This window comes from Falco peregrinus, chromosome 6 (genome assembly GCF_023634155.1).
Source record: "Falco peregrinus isolate bFalPer1 chromosome 6, bFalPer1.pri, whole genome shotgun sequence".
Taxonomy (NCBI): Eukaryota; Metazoa; Chordata; class Aves; order Falconiformes; family Falconidae; genus Falco; species Falco peregrinus.
This window is the reverse complement of record NC_073726.1, coordinates 2025267-2044853: the sequence shown is the minus strand read 5'-3', so window position 1 is coordinate 2044853 and position 19587 is coordinate 2025267. Positions and strand designations below refer to the sequence as shown.

General features: G+C 48.1%; 2 protein-coding genes across 2 annotated transcripts in view; both read left to right on the top strand.

Moving 5' to 3' along the window:
* The window catches only part of LAMB4 (laminin subunit beta 4), a 44964-nt gene extending 35296 nt beyond the window's left edge, over window positions 1-9668 (top strand). The window contains exons 28-34 of the mRNA XM_055807578.1: window positions 844-1047; window positions 2620-2764; window positions 4599-4806; window positions 5403-5541; window positions 5825-6001; window positions 7006-7159; window positions 8546-9668. Of these exons, the coding sequence (XP_055663553.1) occupies window positions 844-1047; window positions 2620-2764; window positions 4599-4806; window positions 5403-5541; window positions 5825-6001; window positions 7006-7159; window positions 8546-8685 (1167 nt within the window). The 3' untranslated portion in view covers window positions 8686-9668. The remainder of the gene's footprint in view (window positions 1-843; window positions 1048-2619; window positions 2765-4598; window positions 4807-5402; window positions 5542-5824; window positions 6002-7005; window positions 7160-8545) is intronic.
* A 3635-nt stretch (window positions 9669-13303) lies between these two features.
* LAMB1 (laminin subunit beta 1) overlaps window positions 13304-19587 on the top strand; it is a 44234-nt gene continuing 37950 nt past the window's right edge. Inside the window, exons 1-4 of the mRNA XM_055807199.1 lie at window positions 13304-13521; window positions 13666-13835; window positions 16103-16238; window positions 18299-18372. Coding sequence (XP_055663174.1) covers window positions 13485-13521; window positions 13666-13835; window positions 16103-16238; window positions 18299-18372 — 417 coding nt within the window. The 5' untranslated portion in view covers window positions 13304-13484. The remainder of the gene's footprint in view (window positions 13522-13665; window positions 13836-16102; window positions 16239-18298; window positions 18373-19587) is intronic.

Sequence of the window (19587 nt, the reverse complement as noted above, 5' to 3'; positions counted from 1 at the left end):
CTGTTAGGAAGTTTTATTTTAAAAGGGTGCTTTACATGCATTTCTAAATCTAAAAAACAACACTCTTCTGGCACAGACATGCAGTCACGTCAGAAACAGCTGCACTTCTCAGTTGTGGTTACTACCACCATTCTGGAAGCCATTGCTCCCAGGGCAGACCTAGCACACAGAACGGTTTAAGCACTCTCTAGCCTCAAGAGGATGTCAGTGTAAACCCAGAAAAATTAACCCCAACCTCCTCCATCAGTAACTTAAACTAAGCAGAGCAACTTTGCCCTGGAGTGGATGGGGAGCGCTCACCTTATCCTTTGCATCACCCATGGGAGAGGAAGGGAATTCTGTCCTTCTGTGGGACAGCAATGAATACCTGAGAGCACCTTCAACCAGCCCTGCCAAATCTGGGAGAGATCATCCATCTAGACCTTTAGTCTCAACATCTGTGTCAAACTATATGGAGGGCTAGACATGGTACCATGTTATGTGAGAGGTGATCTGGACCCTTTAGGATAAGCCATTGACCCGTGGGCTGGATGTGGCCAGGGGACAGTTCCAGCACTTTTGGCACAGAGGGGTGAAGCAAGGGTCTTAGTGCAACACATGAAGCCCAACAGATGGCTCCTGCAAGGATGCTTGGAGCCATGGGCTACCGTTGCATCCTTCAGGGAATGGGAAGGGGACCTGCACCTGGCATCAATACTCACCTTTGGAGAGACTAAACCAGCATCTCCTCAGGAAAATCCCATCATATGTTCAATATTTATGTGTCGTCAAACATCTTCCTTCCCCCAGGAGTGTATCTCATGCCCCAGAGGAGTCCTGACATAAGCATTTTCCTTATTGCAGATCTGTGGCGTGCCGGGAGACCAGCCCTGTGCCACCGCAGCCTGCGGGGGAGCTTTGTGCCAGGACAGTCACGGACTCAGGCAGTGCGGTGGCCCAAACTGCAGTGGAGCTCTTCCTCTCTCCACTGAAACCCTCCGGAAAGCTGAGGCGACTGCTGTGTTGCTAAACAACTTGACTACTCAGCTACAGGAACCTGAGAATCAGGTGCTGTATATCAAACCTATATTTGTTCAGTACAATGGATGGTGGGTGAGATTTGGGAGGTGACAAATCTACAAAACCTCACCTGCTCCTTGGATAATAAAGAGCAGTGACATAGTGATGGACCTTGTCCTGACGTCATAGACCTATCACAGCTCAGTACTGGAAGTATTAGGTGCCAGTCCCACCAAGAGACTATGGCTCTAGCTATGCTTTCCTCTTCCTCACAGCTGCCAAGATCTCGCAGGTCATGGTGCCCTGTGGCAACTATGGAACTTGGTGGCATCAGGCTAATATTGTCTGTTTTTATTGGGAAAGATTCAGATGGCACCATTTGTCAGAAGCCTGAGTATGGCCCATGCGTATTGCAGTGGGATTACAGCTGTGCACACCGTTAAGCTCTATTTATACAACTTTGTATTACTCTTATGTTTGCCATTAAATAATTTTTGCAAATAATTTCAAGACGAAGCTTTTTTGCCCCTGGTGATGTTTAGAAGGGCATCAAGTAGTCAGCTGTACTGCACAGCAGCAGTGAAAAGTAACTCAAAGCAAAGTGTGGCCAATGCAACATGTGCCAAGGAAACAAAACTGACAAATCCCAGAACACCGGTAAAGACAGTTTGATCTTAATAACAGTCAGAGACGATGCCTGTTTGAGTTATAGGCAAACACGTTTTCCAACAGAAGTGCCATTCTGCTGTGGCTTTGTCCTGTCCCTGCAGGGTGCCTGGGCATCCATTTCCTCTTTTTAAAATGCACGCGACACTGCACCATAGCTAACGGGTTTAGAAATGAGCAATCGGGGCACATGCCTGGGGCCCCAGCACACAGAGAGGCAGCAGCAAAAGGCATTTGCTGAAGTGGTGAGTGCCGGGTGGCAGGGACATTGCCTTTGGTGCTTGCAAGCCCAGGCAGCTCTGTGATAAAATGAGTGAAGTACCTCAAGACGTTTCAGAAGTAAAAACATCACCGTTTTTCTTGTTACATGGGGAAATGGCAAACCTTTTCCCTCCACAGATCGCAGAGAGGTGGTACCTGTGCATTGCCTTAAGGCAAAGCATAGCCCCCAACAAAGCAAAATGCCATTGAAATTCGATGATTGATTAAAAGCTCTCATTTAAATTATCAAGAATACTAATTTAATTTTTAAAGACAAGCCTTAAACTCTATCTTCCTTATTTGTGTCCTCTTGAGCGTATTTTTAACAGCAAATGTGGAAGGGCAAATGAAATTACATGCCTTTTCTGTACTGAATCTGATCACTGACATACTGCAGTACTGCAATAGAAAATAAGTTAGCACCTTCTTTTAGAAACAGAAGGGGCTGTGGTTTAGCATGGTTGCAGAGAGAAAAAAATGCTTGATTTAGGCTTTTTCTGAGGCCAGATGAAGGCCATGACATAGCAACTTGGGGAGTTCCCCAAAGGGGTCTCCTACTACTTTTCAAAGCCACATCAAATGATTCCACCTGAGGCTTAGATAAAAATCACTTTTGTGTCAAGAGCTCATCTTGTCAAGCAATGATAGCTAACCTCCAGAAAATCGCACTACGATTTCTAATAATATTTCCAGGTTGAAAGCATTACAAAAGTGGCAGAAGACAGCAAGTTGAAAGGTTCACAATTCAATGCACAACTGGAGAGGGCTAAGAATCAAATTGAAGTTGATGGAGAGATCACTAAGGAGTTCATCCGAAAAGTGAGAAACTTCTTACTAGGTAAATGTGCAAAGTTCCTTTGGACTAATTTTTAATATATATTAATTTTAATTTTATATATATTCCGATATAATATAGCATAATAGGTGACCAGAAAATGATCTAGCTGTATTCACACATAATTTCTCATCTTCCTCCTGATCTGTGCAATCTTTTTCAATCCCTTTTTTTCTAATGCTTCTTTCTCCCAAGTGACAGTACTTTGTATTAATTTTCCAATAGATCTGTTACATTCTGATTGTCATTTTTTATTAAAGTGCTTAATTTGAAGCATGCAGTTCCCTCAGTTCCTGATTTATCTGAGTAAAGGGTTACTAAGATAATTTCATACAATGTAGATAATTTCATACAATGTATAATGACCAGCCATGTCCAATGCATCCTCAAATTGTTATTCCACCCCATTCTTCCAGGCCCATAAATAGAGGCTCTCCGTAGGGAGCGTGGGAATTAGGACACATACCACTCCGTCGTCTCCGTAAAGCTGTAACTCGAGGAATCAAAGGATTCTGGTAGAACTTCACAGCTCTCACAAAAAAAATAAAAAACCAACTATATATACCCTAAAACTTTATCCACCCTCACAAATGCAGAAAAATGCTGTAAGAAAGGGACCCTAAGGTTGTTCACCAGATGTACATCAAAGGAGTTCAAATGTGGTAACATTTTTTCAACCTTTTGGATGGAGCTGGTCTCATAAGTTTCTAAGGATTGCATGTTGGCAGTCCTTTGGCATTCGTAACTCTACAACCAAATGTGAGTGAGAGCAGAGGACTTCCTTTGTTCAGGAACATTGAAATTATTTTACTGAAGTGGAAGAAAAACTCCTTAAGATTCTCAGATCTTTATTTGATAGCAATTGAAAATTCCTTTGGCTCTTTTATGTTTCTTAGCAGACATACAGCATTTACTAACAATTATAAAATCATTTTTGAATGGATTTTTGTTTTGTAAATTGAAGTTTGAGAACAGTAACAGCTGAGATGCATACAGTTACATTAAATCTGCTGTATTCCACATCGATGAGAATGGTAATTTTAGATTAATATATTCCTACAGAAAATAGCTCTCAGGAACGCACTACTGTTTGCACAGTAAATGTCTTCTATTGACTTCTTGGTGAGTTGCTTTGGAGCGTTAGCAAAAACATTTAATATGTTTCAAATGTTTTACCACCCAAGGTCTTGTCTATAAAGGGGAGTGAGCAGAAAACAGAAGTGATGGTGAGACTTCACAAGGCATGGACTGCTCTAACTGTGTGTCTGTGCCTCTTAGCGAAGAGCTAGGACAAGCTCATTTGTAAGGGGAGTTGTCAAAATAAGTTTTTTCTACTGTAAATTCCCATCCTATCTGAGTCTGACCCAAGTTCCCTCTGTAGCTTAGCCTTTCTCATTAACCAGCAAAGGAACCACTTCCTCAATGTTGTGGCGACTCCAGGGAAGGGATTACACCCACCAGCCGGCTTGGAAAGCTCCATTCACACCCCGGTCTCTCCAGCACCTCTTTGATCTGGGGGCCAAGGGAGAAACGGGCTCTGACACATCTAGCTGTGCTGTGCACTGATTTAAAACCTTCTGTGGGCTCAGTTCTACATCAGAATTTTAATAACCCAGTTCAAAGTGGGCTCAAATCCTCATTTTAGCCAGTTCTGACAACGCCAACAGCAGTACCGGGAAGCATAATATTAAATTACAAAATTCTCTTACCCCCTTGCTGTGTCTGTCAGCTTTATTCTCCCACATAATTCAAAGGGTAGGCAGCCACAACGACCACTTACATTCCCCTAGGAGGAAAGAGCTGCTTCAGGATATCCTCACCTCCATTTCTGTTGCAGATGAGAGCGCGCCTCCAGAAGACATTGAGAAGGTGGCAAACTACGTTTTGCAAATAAACCTTCCCCTGACTCCACGAGAGCTCACAGGCATGCTTGGCAAAATCAGGAGCATTACGAACCACTGTGAGAAGTACAAACTGAATGCAAATAAGAGAAACAGAAAGAGGGAGGAAGCTCGGACGCTGCTGGTGGAGGCACAAGAAGCTGAGTGAGTAGGGTATTCTCGTATGATGTGCAGGCTCCAGCTGGGGTGGCACTGTGCATGGTAGGACTGCTCCATGCCCCAGGCAGTATCCTAGTAACGCTGGAGGGAAAGTTCAGGTGACAGCAGCTTGCCAGCAGGAACGAGCCACAAGCCATGACCATGCAGGAGCCGACAGTGCTGCAAGGAGGCAGCTCCCGCCAGCTCCTGGCTCCTCAGCCTGCAGAGTCAAAAAGAGGCCAAAGCAGCTACTTACTTTCACATTGGACCTAGTGGAGTATTACACCTGGGAAGTTTAAATATGGCTGAGAAAGAGCCAACAAGAACTAGGGAGGGAGAAAACATTCACCCACGAGTCTTCCTTACGAGCAGGGCACCACCAGGCAGCCCGCGGCATCCAGCCCGGCCTGTAATACAGCAGCACATCTGCTCCCACACAAAGTCCCTTACTGAGGTTTTTCTTTGCCAATTTATGAGCCACAATTTTAATGGTTGTTGCTGGACTTGAGGGAACATTTCTGCATGGCAGCATGGCTGCATTTGAAATGTGTTCTTCCTTTGCTCTCCACATCACTACACACACTTCTATTTTTCTGTTTTAGCAAAGCAGCTAAAGCTCTTCCACCTGTGGATAAAATTAATAATGAACTAAAAAATGTTGCGAAGTCCCAAGGACACTCCAAAACCACCTTCATAAAGCTAAATGAAGAGATACAAGACATCAGAACACAAATCTCACAGGTATCTTGCTGTAAATATTTTGATTTATTTACTAGATACATTTTAGAAAAAGATACTTAATCTCAAAGTTTCCTTAATGTAAGCTTAAATAAATAAAAGCAGAATGTGGCACAGATATGACACGGATTCCATAATCAGGAATCTCCTCTTCTTAATCGCTTACTCCGCTCAGGAGTCTCCCTCCTCTTCTTAGTCAGTTGATATTAATCTCCCTCATTGCCACACTCTGCAGGCTGGATGGACATTGCATAAGAAACCACAGCCTCCAATTGCTCTGTTTTAGGCTGAGAACCAAGTGAACAAGACAAATGATGAACTAAATGACTTGTCAGCAAAACAGTCTGAGATGGAAGATGGAATTGCCTCACTGCAGGCAAAAATGCTGATGAACAAGAATCAAGCCACAAAGGCAAGAGCAGGGGCAGAAGCAGCACACAAGCGAGCCCAGAATATTGATAAAGTAAGTATTTCTGTCATGTGTTAAGGGAAAAAAGATTATCTCCGTGTTTAATAGTAATTTTGATTCAGAAGTGTAATTGTGTTACCCTGCTCTCCTCAAAACTGTTAACATTTTCCTTATGCCATGCAGCATAGAATGTCACAGGTTAAGAATAATTTACTTTTTATTTCAAGGCTTCTGGCATGTAACACTTCTGTTTGCTTGAATGAAAGAAAATGTATACATTTCTCTGGCTGCTCTACGACATTTTTCCTTGCACTGTGTATAAGACTTGTAGTCACCATGGGCACCAGTACACACAACAGAAAAAATCATAAAACCAGGTATTAAAATAAGTGAGTGATGGAAGCAGCCTGGCCATTCATCCCATGACACTTTCCTTCACAGAAAATTGCTGTGGGAGTAACTTGGAGTTTTTAGTTGGCTGGGTGCTTTTCAGTAGCTCAAATTTTTGAGACTGCATCTAGAAATTTGCTAAAATAGCGAGAACCAGGCACCCACAGTGCAAGCTTGGAGCATGATCAAGCTTCCAGATTATAAGAAATCTAGGTGAAATCTAATCTGCAGCCTCAACAGTGGCAACCTAAATCAGCAGGGAATAGATTAGCCAGTAAATATTACTACAGCCAAAAAAGTAAAAAAACCTCAATGTTGCTACACATAATTCATTAAATTTGAATTAAGCCTCATGGCAAAAAGAAATTTACCAAAAAGCCCTATCAAAATAAGTAAAAACAGCATAAGCTTCAAAAATCTGAAGTCATATTTTCTTTATATTCTCACCTTCCTTTAGATTGCTCTACTGGCCATTTGCTTTAATTTATTTCTATCAGGTTTTGCAAAGCATTGCTCGATGCACACATTATGGATATTATTTTTTTTAAGATAATGAGAGATTCAAAGTTTGGTTCAAAGAGGATATTGAAAAAAATATAAAAATCTCCTTCGGCATACCAGATAAATTATGAGATGCTCTTCAACTAAGTAACAGCATTTTGTTACAGGAATTTGCTGACATTAAAAGAAAGTACACCATTCTTCAAGAAAAGCTAAAAACCCAAGGACCTCCCAAAGCAACACTAGAAAAAGTGAAGCAGCTGAAAGAAGAAGCAGAAAAACTGGCTGAAGAGACTGAAAAAAAAATCAAAAAAATAACAGGTGGTGTTCTCACTTCTTTCTATAGCAAGCAGCAAAAATTGTGACCGTTATGAATTAAACTGAAGGCCTTGCCCACAGACACTAACTGACTAGGTTCACCTGAAATCGGGTTTAAAACAATTTAACTGGTGAAAATGCCTGCTTGAAGCTACTCAAACAGTTTAAAAGTAGTTGAAATGATTTGGCTTATGTACTTTTTCTGGCATAAACTGGTTGCTATAAGCAGAGTTTCAGAGGTGTCCACATAGGGACTTGCAGTCATTTGATTCAGCTTAAAAACAGGACAAGTGCAAAATCTGCACAAAACTTGGCTGCAGATTTAGCTGGAAGCCTTGATTTATGCGCTTGCTTTGGCCATTTGGACCTTAATCTTTCCTCTGCGCTCTGTCTTTTCTTACATTACCCAAGTGATGGCTTGCTTTATACAGAGCTGCAGGGTAGCTGTTTTCCACCAGCCCATACTTACTCCCCTTCAGACATCACCTCTGAGCAATGGCAGAACAAACCAGGTACAAAAGTTGGCTTGTGGAGACTGAAGCCAACATGCCCTGGACCTGCGGGGCTGTGGCCAGGAGGCCAAGGGGTCATGGGCAACGGAGATGGCAGCTGCTGTGGCTATACCAGCACCAGTCCTCATGCAGCTGCTTGGGTGGGTCTAGACGGTCACCAAAAAGGAAGAGCACATCTCATGCAATCACATGCAGGGAACCTAATTCTACACGTAGTGAAGGTCTGGGCATTCCCACTGGGAATCCTTGGGCCTAGGATCCTGCCAGGCTCAACATCCAAAAATACTGTGTAACGTCAGTGGAACTGAAGCAGAAACTCCATCCCAGGAGCAAATTCTTCAGGACAGGATCTGAATAACTTTTCTAATCATACAGCTTGAAGAGAAGCATTAAGAGCATCCCAGTCACTCCAAATGCCCAGATGATGTGTGTTGGAAACAGGCAGTGAATAATGTGGGTTTGACTCATTACCAATATGTTTACATTGGTGTAGCTTCACAGGGACCAGCAGCAAACATGTGGGTAAATGAGGCAGACCTAAGCTCATTACACCCTCCGTTTTCTAGGCTTTACACACATCAGTGGACACAGTGTTCCTCTGAGCATTTCCATTTAAACCAACTCCTTTAAGAGTTCTGTGTCGGGCTCCATCCTAGCTGATGGACAAAAGCAGATGCTAAGAAATTAATATCTTTAAGGCTGTCACATTTGTCTTGCTATCCAGAAGCCAGACTTTTCCCTCCAGTTGCATATATAACATTCCCCATTTGAAATGGGCTTATTGCCTCTAAAACTGCTGGAAAAAGAAACACTGTTAAACCCTGGATTTTAGTTACACAATAAATAGGAGTATCATTGCATCTCTCTACTCTTCCAGATTTGGAGAAGAAGCTTCAGGACCTGAATCAAACCAAACAAGACAAGGCAGAGCAACTGAGACAACTAGAGGAACAAGTGATAGCCATTAAAAACGAAATCATGGAGCAGGAAAGCAAGTATGCAACATGCAAAAGTTAGGATCTGAACAGACCATCAGGTAAAAGGCAACAGAAGTCTCTGTGCTTACCACCTCCTGAGCTTCCCAGCATGGAGGGCTGTCCCCTGTAAACACATCTGAAGGTGCCTATTGTATTTTGGCACAGTTGAATAATGTAATTTTCTGTTGGTTTTTTGTCCAGTGGAGTTTATATGGAAATACCTTTGAATAAATCAGCTCATTAAGTAATCAGGCGTAGTCTTTGAGGGAGCTCTGTAATAAATGCCTGTGCACAGCCTAGGGCTTCTCACTGTAGAGGGTTGGAAATGCAAAAGCAGGATTGCTCCGAGAGCTGCAGGTCACTGCCTCAAAGACAGACTCCCAACACCCTGTGTCTTCTGCTGAACCCTATAACCTGTGGCTGTGCCACAACACTGCACAGGGCTGCACAGACTGGGATGGGGTGACGCAGATGAAGGGCTGTGGGCTTCTGTAGCCATCCCTGCTGACAACCGGCAGCATCCCCAGGGTACCGTCACTCCTCCATCCCCATCTCTTCACTGAGACAGAGCAGAGGGGGCACTAGGAACCCCTGACCATGTGGGGGTTCCCCTACGTTCACTGAAAATCCACTGCAACTGGCATTACCTCCGTGGAGCAGCGGCCCATTAGCGGTGGGTGATGGGGAGCCAACTCCCCAGTGCCCACTGGATGGCAGTGCACAGATGCTTAATGCGGAAAAAACTTCAAAATCATTTCTTTGTCAATGCCCCTCCTGCAATGCCTGTTTTTCTTATGCTTATAAAATTCCCACATTTTTTGTTAATGCAATCAACAACTGGAGAATAACTCCAGCTCTTAGGATTAAGCAGTGAATCTAAAGGGCCACAAGTGTTAAAAAAGTCTGTCCAGCCCTTCTCCTACATGCAGCACTTCACAGAAGTCAGGGTTCACTCAGCAGTTTCTTGTAGCCATAAAGAACACAGGAATTGTCCTTAAATTTTAGCTTATAATTTTATTTTTTTTTTTAACATGTAAAGAAGGAGACTGGGGCTAACCAAATGCTACAGAAGGACTAGGGTTTTGAAAGACCGAAAGGAGCTACACCTCAGTTTCAAAATCCCACCCTCAGTATACATACTCCTGCAGGATGCTGAACAGACTAACGATGGCTTTTCATCAGTTAAAACCAGTCATGTCACTCCCGGATGGACTGTCCCACAGGAAGCATCCATTATAGGCTTCAGTCAGCTGGGGTGAGGAGCCCAGCACTGCTTCAGAGCTAGGATGCAGCCCAGCCCACATCTGTAGAACAAGGAATGCTCTGCCGGAATACAGGGCTCTTAGCATTTACCCGTCCTCATGTCATCAGCACCCATAAAACAATCCTTATCGATTTAATGGAGATAAACCCTCCGTAGCTATCACTCTGTGTTTAGCAGAGCTAAAGTAGCATTTGTTTGCAGTGGGAGGCTTGGGTGGGAATTGCTGGCACAGAGGAGATTTCAAAGATATTCTTCTTAACTCAAACCAGCTGTGCTCCAGGGCAATGTGCAACATGCATTACCCATATAATAGCTTCTATGGTGAAGATGATGTTATCAAATCACAACTTCGACATAATCTAACAAAAGACACCTAAAAGCAGGCATGCCCGTAATTTGCAGTTTAGCTTTTTCTGAATTTTAGCACTTTCAAAAGTCATCAGTGAGGTGTGAGGCTTCATTAGAAGTTACTAGCCTGTAATCAGAGGAGCGTATTTAGACTGACTTTGCCATAATGAAATTGAGCATCTCCATTTTACTTGGAGCACACAACTCAACAAGCTGCTCACATGGGTGTCTCCAGGTAACAAAGGATTTCCTGCAGGTTTCAGTACGGCCCCTGCTGCTCTGTACCTGAAACAAGCACACTGAATCACCGAGACAGAAATTCCCAATTGCATATAAACCAGAATTATTTCATTCATGGCTTTAAAAATCTGAATTCAGAAGCAGAAAGTTGAAAGAGAACTTCCTTTTAGAATCCACTCTTGGCTGTGAGTGTTGCCATATGGCTTTTGACAAGCCGCATGGATGAGAAGTCTGTAAAGGCAAGGCAGTTAAACAGGCCTGGAGGGGAGTTGTATTCTTGGGGGTGGGGTGGGGTGGGGGAACAGAAATCGCTGGGAAAAAAAAAAAAAACCCCAGGAAGAAGAAAGTCAGCGTGGAGTCTAACCTCCCCTGCCTTCCTCCAAGCATGCTCAGACACACAAAGCAAGCAGACCTGATGGGACCAGTGGCTACAGAACAGCAAATCTGTCCTAGGACAGCTTCTTAGGTTTACAGCTGTGCAATATTCCTCACTGGAAGTGCCACAAAAATTTTTAAAGTGCTTTTGCAAAGTTAATTTGTGGGAAAATGCTGTAACTTGGATAAAAAGTACCTATTTTTAGTTCCCCTGGCCCTCTTTCTTGCGGTTAGAAGTGGCTTCAGAAAACCGTTTCTTGAAAAATTTGAATCAGTATCTTGCCGTGGAGCATTTTGACTTCAGTGACATTAATCAAAATACAAACAACACTTAACCAAAGCCACATAAAAATGATCTCACCAGCTCCACTTGCTAGGCACTGACCCCCTGCAGTGTTGTAAGAAAATGGGTGATCAAGTGGGTATCACTGATGTCAAATTCTGAGATCTGGTTCTTTGAGAAAACTTTCAAGCCAGCACAAACAGGACTGTAAAGCTGCTTCACCAGCCACAAGGACAGGCCATGACACAAAACCGGATTTTTACCATTTGAACAATCAAATTAAATTACTCTCACTCACTATTGCTCACAAGCACTGCAGAGAGAGACATGAACAAATTTGCTGCACCTAATTACTCACACAGTGAAAGCTGGTGATTTCGGCTACCTCTGAAAGGTGATCATGGTTATGGGTGATGGTGGCCACGGCCACCCTGCTCTGTGGCTCAACTCCAACTTGATCACTGATGCTCCACAGCAGGGTCACCCCCAGGCTGGCAAGGTACAAAGGAGCCTAACCACAGCGGCAAGGAACTCCAGAGGGCAACTTTAGCCCACTTTAGGTTTAGGGAAGGATAGGACTTCTACAAGGCTACAAAACAGAAAAAAGAAAAAAAAAAAAAAGGAGAAAACTTCAATAAAAACTGAGAAAACATGGGATAGAAAAATGTCCAGTGGCAATAAAAGACTCTGCCCTTGCAGTCACACACGGAGCAACACCGCTGCCCATCTGCCACAGAGCACAGAGGTTTCTAACCACAGCAGAGTAAAACATTTTCAGTTAGTGGGATAAAAATGTTTGTCATACCGAAGCTTAAAAACAAAGCCATGCCGTGATTTACATGACAGGATTGTGAAACAATTAATGTTGTCAATTTAGAAGACCATGTTGCAGAAGTAGTTTAGAATTACAATACCTGCCCTGCCAGCTTAAAAGGGTTTGATTTTCTGGGTATCTTTAATGAAACGGCCCCAAGAGTTCTTCAGTCGGGATCCCGGGGTTGTGTTTCAGACCTGGTGTTTAACCTCTAGGGCAAGTCACTTGGTATCTCTCTGTTTCTGCTTATCCATCTGTAAAATGAGAACGAACATATTTACCTACCCCGGCAGGGCTTGCTGGGACAGACAGACCGCAGCGCCTTTCCACTCGGGCACCACGGTGAGGGCAAAGCGTACCTGAGGGACACCAGCGCCTGGTGAAGGTTTATACAAGTTTACGTGCTGCGTGTGCGCCAGCATAACTCAAGTACATAAAGCCAGGCACCTGCCCCAGCCTGAGCCCAGCTGGGGCTGCGCTCTTCAAACCCGTCCGTCCCTTGTGCCCGCTCCTCGGTGTTTATTGACCAGTGACCCTCTCCCTCGCGCGCCAAGCCGGCAGCCGGCAAAGCCCCCGTGTCCCCCAGCAGAGCCCACAGAACCGAATCAGAGGCCGGCAGCGTGGGGGCAGCTCCAGCTCAGCCACCCCCCCCCGTACTGCCCTGGGTGGGCGGGCACGCCGCACGCGCCCGGCTCATGAGGCACACGAGGAGCCCCGCTCGTGAGCCTGGGCGCAGGCGGCCCCGGCCCGACGGGCACCGCTGCCACCGCCCCCCGGCACGGCACTGGTGGGCCACCCGGCCGACCCGGGGCCGCTGGGCACCTCGCGGCTCGGCTGCGGCCCCCGGCCCTTTGCGGGGGTTCGGGCCTTGCCGCGTGGGCACGCTCCATCCCGCCCCCGTCCCTCCCTCCCTCCCAAGCGCCCAGCCCCAGCAGCGCCCCCGGCAGAGAGCTGGATTGGGTCAACCCCCCCGTCTTGCACGTTTCCCCACACGGGCAGGAAGACGGGTCGTCCCACCGCCGATTCCACCCTCCCCGCTGCCCCCCCCGGTTGCTGCCCCCCGCCCCGAGCCCGCTCCCACAACTGGGGAGCAGCGGGGAGGGCACTAGCTGCGGTGCCGGGGTTTGCGGTCCCCCCGCTCCGCCCTCGGGGCTCCCCGGTTGCAGCGGGGCGGGCGGCCCCCTCCCCGGCCCGCGCCGGGCCGCTCTCCCCCGGACTCCCACCGCGGCTGGGTTGCCCTGCCCCGACGGCTGCCGCTGCCCCGGGCCCTGGCGCCGCGGCGGGGCTGGGCAGCCCCGGGGCGGGGGGCCGGGGCGGGCGGGGCCGCGGGGGGCGGCCCGGGCCGGCCCCGGAGGAGGAGGGCCGGGGGGCGCCCGGCGGCGCGGAGCCGCTCCCCGGGAGCCGCGGGGAGCTGCGGCGCTTGCGTGGAGCAGCCAGAGCAGCAGCGTGCGGTGGCGGCGCGGAGACGGAGCCCCGTCGCGTCGCGTCCCGTCCCGCCGGTGTCCGCCGCCCGCCATGGGCCGCCTCCCGCTGTACCTCTGCTGCTGCCTCGGTAACTGCCGCCCCGCTCCGGCCGCCGTCGGGGCACGGCGGGCTGGGCGAGCCCCTGCAACGCGCGGCTCGGGGCGCCCAGCCCGCCCGCTCCCGCACCCCTCTCACCCCTCTCTCCCCCCTCTCTCCCTCCGCGGCCGCGCAGCGCTGGCAGCCGCCGCGGCGCAGGAGCCCGAGTACAGCTACGGCTGCGCCGAGGGGAGCTGCTACCCCGCCACCGGCGACCTGCTCATCGGCCGCGCCGCCCGCCTCTCTGCCTCCTCCACCTGCGGCCTCGGCCAGCCCGAGCCCTACTGCATCGTCAGCCACCTCCAGGTGAGCGCCTCGACACGGGGGGCAGCGCCCCCGGGGCACCCCCGGCCTCAGGGGGGGCGGCGGGGGGCGCACGCCCGCGGGAGCCCCGGCGGGGTTAGCCTCTGCCCACGGGCGGGGGGCTCCCGTGGGGCCGCGCCGTGGCCCTGCGCGGGACCCCACGCCCCGGCGGTGCCGCCCGGGGCACCCCGGCGGCCCCCGGCCCCCCTTCCCCGGTGGAGGTTAATGAGGAGGAATGTGCCGCAGTCGCTTCAATTCAGACTTTATTTTCCGACTTTCCCGGAGCCGTCTAGACGGCTTCCTGACGGAGAGTGGGCTGTAGGACCCGGGTAGCGCTTTGGCCGCTGTTCCCGCAATGTAATTGCGTTTGTATGGTCTCCGAGTGAAGGATGCAAACAAGGCTGGCTCGCACATCTGGTGGAAAGCACAAAGCTGGTTCCTAATTACGCCACCAGGCTGGAAATCTCAGAGACGGGAGGGATGGTGGGGAAGAGTAAAACATCAGCTATAAGTGCAACTCCGTTGAACTGAAAGTAAGGGGATAATCTGGAGCCGAATTTACTGCGGAGACAATAGGGCCGGATCCTGGCGCTGGGAAGGAGAGCGGCGGGAAGCAGCAGCAGCCCTGCCCGAGGGGCTGTAGCGCTTGGCCCGCTTGTGCCCTCCAGTTCCCAAACCTCCCCCGCCTTTAGCTTCGCTGTAGCCCTCCATCTGCTGGAGTTAATACTGGATTTAACGTGGAGTTTAGCTCTGCTGGTACGTTTTCAGAGTATATTGGGGTTGACTTAAACGGCGTTAGCATCTCTGGGAGAACAAAACAGCAAAGGCACTTTGTGATGTTCTCTTGCCTCAAAAAATGCTGAAGTGCTGTGGTAAAAAGCATCACTTCAGAAGCTCACGTGCCCCTACTCCTGAGCTCACAGCCCCAGTTCAGCGCTGGGGATGGCCCTGGTTACTTCCGAACTCTAAGTGGTATTGAAGCACTTGCAGGAAGGTGCCAAGTATCCTCTGGTAACAGGGGGCTGTGCTGTGCTGAGGGCTTCGCAGGATTGGGCTCTCTAGGATTCGGTTTCAGTGGGAGACAGGAGCAAGCCATGGCATGAGGTGGGGGCTGTGGTGGTGGGGGAGGGGAGCCTGGAGCAGGCAGGAGGGGACATCTTCCCCGGGACCCCTGCTCGGGCCGTGCTCTCTGCTGGAGGGGTCTCCGGGGGGCTGGGGGGGGGGGGGGGGGGAGCGCCGGGCTTGAGGAGCCGCTGAAGCCAGAACCGGTGAAATGGAAAGCCTGCGTGGCACGGAGCTGCTAGCTCTCATGTCCTTAATGGATGAAGTACTGCATTTGTCTCCATAAACCCGCTGGAGGAATGATGCCTGTGTAGCTTCTGACAGTGATGGGTTGCTGCAGGGAGGGAGCCAGGCACTGTGAGGAGCTCCGCTCCCTCCCCTGCCCCTCTGGTCTGCCCAGCTGCAAGCTGGCTTGGGCAGGAGGCCTCCTCTGGGTTTGGTTTGCATCCTACCTTGCAAAATTGGAAAATGGTGGGTTTAGTCACCTGGACGGTGCAAAAATGGCATTGTTCGTAGTAATAGTCACGATGGGGTTTTGTCCTGGTGCAGAAGCTTCCAGCTTTCCCAGGCAGCATGTGCCGGACTTGTACCCAACCGGGTTTTTTTGGGCACACCTTGTAGTGTGTGCTAACAGAGTTTATGTGCATAGCTTGGGGTTGCAGTGGCCTTGACAAGCTGGATTCGGAGTAAAGTTAACCCCGTGCTGAAAGGGCTTGGTTACCAAATCACTGGTGGCCCACTGACATGCACAGAGCTTCGCTGGAGGTATCCCTAATGCAGAGAACTTGCAACTCCTAGCTAGCTCCCAAAAGCCAACATTATTTCACACAAGTCATGGAAGATGTAGTTTTGCATGTGTATGTTTGTATAGAAGCAGTTCGGCGATTTTCTGTAGATGCTGCCTTTGATTCTGACTTCTACTGGAGAATATGTGTGCTGGAAGAGATTTCCTGAGACTGCAATTTCAATAGAAAGCATACTTCTCCTAAAAATAAAGTTTATGGAATTCCTGGCATATTTTCCATTTGGCAATTTGCATTAATTCATAAAGGTAAATACACTTATCGTTTCAACAAAAAAAATACCTTTGATGACTCCTGCAGGCAAAATGAGTGGAATGTGATATGGATAGAAAATGCTCTTATCTGCAGGAAGCAACTATTGCCCTGTGGATAAAATCAGTAATGCTGATTGTTTTGTTGTTTCAGGAGGACAAAAAATGTTTCATATGTGACTCTGAGAATCCCTTCCACGATACTCTCAATCCTGACAGTCATCGCATTGAGAATGTCGTCACCACGTTTGCTCCAAATCGCCTGAAGCTGTGGTGGCAGTCGGAAAATGGTACGGGGGTTTGTCCGGGAGCCATTTCCAGGACTGGGAGCTGCTTTCCCTCCTTTTGTTCAAGGGTACCTGCGGGGTCGCTGCTATCTCTGGCCTGGTGGTTATTGTGGTGTGAAGGACCATGTTGTGCGAGGAGGGCTGAGTAAAACTGGCTCCTTTTGTGTGCCCTGGAGCAGTCCTTTATCCATAACGAAGGAGTTTCCTTAGTCCTTTGTGGGAGTGTTAGGACGAGCTGTCCCACTGCTTTGCAAGAATCCTTTCCTAAAGAGAAGTTCCTTGTGCTGGCTCCGAATCTCCCTCGTGTTTGGGCAGCAGGAGCAGAGCAGCCTTCCAGGAGGAAATATCCCGGGGCAGCACTGCCAAGGAAGCGCCGCAGGGCTTCCCCGGACCGACCCAGGGCTTCCCCGGAGCGCTGGGCTGCAGGGAGGGTGTGGAAGGAGGTTTGGGCGCGGGGCCGGGACTGCTGTCCTGCCTGCAGACTTCCCATTTCCCTGTCCTACGCCGGCAGAGCAAGGCCGGGGCATCTTGTACCCTGCAATCTACCTCCTCCCTCCTGGGCTCCCTGAATTCCTGTATCCATATGGCAAGCAGTAAAATGAACACCAGAAACAAGCCAGCTAGTTAAAAAAAAAAAATAATGATTGCATGTTAGTTTGGTGGCTTTTTTTTTTTTTTTTTTAAATCCTTCCTCTGTCCTTTTTACTTTTATGGTTATGTTTTTGGCATGCCTTCATACAGAAAACAAGGCATTGAGGTTTTTCAAACAGCAGTTTTACCCTGAAGCCTTAAAGCCAGCAGGACAGGATGGGATTTCTGCAAATACATTGGCAGTAGCTGTCTTACTGTTTGTGAAGGAAAAAAAAAAAAAAAAAAAAAGGTAATATTTGTAACATTTCTGCTGCCCGGTAAAAAAAATTTTCACTCAATCTATTTTAACCATTTAGATCAGCCTAGCAATCCAGTTGTCTCCAGTGGGTCTCTTCTGGCATTCCAAATAATTCATGTTTTTTGCAGCAGGCTTGGCAGCATTCACACAGAAAAGGCCTTAGCTCATAAGGTCATGAAAATGTCCTTCAACAATAAATAACAAATGATTCTTTCTGTCCAACTCATGCTTTCTTCTATTCAGGCATACAGCAGAAGGGACCGTTGCTGCATACTCCACATAATGTTACAGCTGGTCAAAAGTCTAAGCGCTTTATTGGTTTATTGTTTTCATTTCTCACCCTTTTTCCTCTGTAAATCTTGATTTTTTTGAAAAATTTCTAACCACAGTATAATTAACATCCAGCTGTTTTGAGAGGTCTCTTCGCATGACAAAATAGTATTTGTTACTGTTTTTCTTCTTTTCTGTGTGGAGTCCTTGACCTTGGGTAGTCCTGCAGCAGAGTCTGGGAAACCTTTTGCCTCTCACCAGTTTCCTAGCCAGCATGATTGCAAAGCAGGGCTGTGGTGCTTCCTTTAGGGGTATTTGAAAAGCAGGTTGTAAAGGAACTGTTTCTGCATCTGAACGGACAGGAGAGTCCAGAGAGGGTGAAGGAAGGTGGGAAACAGCCCCCATCAGCTGCTGGTGAGACTTGGGGTGATGGGACTGCAGAATCTCACCCCTCTGTTGCTGCTGGATGGGCTGCAGCGTGTGAGGACAGCCTGGAGTCACCGTGCGGGTCTGGGCTCAGCATCCCCAGCTGTACCAGCCTCTGGGGGTGCTTTGGAGCCAGGACCCAGCCCACAGCAGTCCCCATCCGTACCCTACATCTAGTGATGTTAATCGTGTTACGTGGTCTGAAATAACGGCAACGCAGGCTCACACTTTGAGTGTAGCGCACGTGACGCAGGTGATGCACAGGAGTCCTGTGTGGCATGCACTCTTCAACAGGTCCGTGGTGTCTTCCCTGTACCTCAGTAAAGCGCTGACACTCGTGTCCCTTTACGACAACAGAGCTAAGTGGCAAAGAAAAGAGTCTCCATGCCACTGGAGCAAAGAGCTTTGGCAGAATTTAGATGTAGGGGCTGGTGCGTGTCCTTGCCTGCTGCATGGCTTCTTTTCTCTGCCCCTGCAGGTCTGGAGAATGTGACTATCCAGCTGAACCTGGAGGCTGAGTTTCATTTCACTCATCTCATTATGACCTTCAAGGTAAGGAAGCCACAGCCTTACCCCGAACCCTACAACACAAGGAAACGAGAGGTCTCGTAGTTCTTCACAGGGATTTGGGCTTTGTCTGAGCTGTTCTCCTGATTTTTTAGAGGTGCCAACCATGAGCTCCTGCTGAAGTTGTGCAGGAAGGCTGAGTTGTGCCTTGTGGCTTCAGCTGCATTTGGTCTCTGGTGAGGCTGCAGGAGGAAGCTGCACCCTGAAGCTGGGGGTTGTGTGGTGTCCATCTCTGGTAGTTGCGTTCTAGAATAAATCGTATAGTAGCAAGGATTTTTCTTCTTAAAAAAAAACAAAAACAATTTGGCCCTGATGTCGGTTTTCATTTGGCAAATGGAAAAGTCTTCAGGAAGAAGGAACATCTGTACACAAAGTGTCTTTGTTTCATTGTAAACAGATGTCTTGGAATGGCAGATTATGTCCTGTACATCCTAAATCCCAAGCAAGCAGTAGTACCAAACTTCAGCTGAGGTTTCGGGGGCTGCAGCGATTTAGCCCTTCAGGAACTGCTCTTTGCATGTAAACAAATTCACCTCTTTGTTTTTACCCGTCACATTTCTAGGAGAGCTGCTTCCTCTTCCCTGTGGCATTGACTTGGGTTTCTCCCGCTGCCTCGGGGTGGTGGCTGAGGTGGAAGGTGGTCCTTTCTGCTGGACCGCCGAGAGATCCCTGACCCGATGCAGGTGCTGTGGCCGGCTTGGTCTGCCATCAGGAGGAAGGATGCAGGGGAAAGACAGTTTAAGTCATGATTTGCTGACTTTATTTGTGTGGTAGACACTCGAGCTGCTTTACCTTTCCTCTGGGTTGCTACGTTTGTTGTTGGGTGAGATACCAGTTTGTAAGTTGGGTGATACTTTCAGCCAGGAAGCAGAAAGAACATTTCTTTCCACGTGTGACTGAAATGCTTTTGTGCTTGGCTCTGGGGGGGTCTTCTCTGAGCACATAAAAGTAATGAAGAGACTGTTGGTATTTCTTGGTAGGTGCAAGCCAGGTGTGAAACTAATGCCCACTTTTTGAGGGGCAGCGCATAAACTGGAACATGAGATTTTTTAGGTCAGAGGGTTTAAAAATCTTGTAGAAGTCTCATTAGTTAGTTGTTCTAGAGTTGAATACATGTGGGTAAGGAGGACGGTGGTTTGTGTGAAGTACGTGCAGCCTGCTGGAGTCTGGGCACAGCCAGCTGGAGGAGTCACTGGGGAC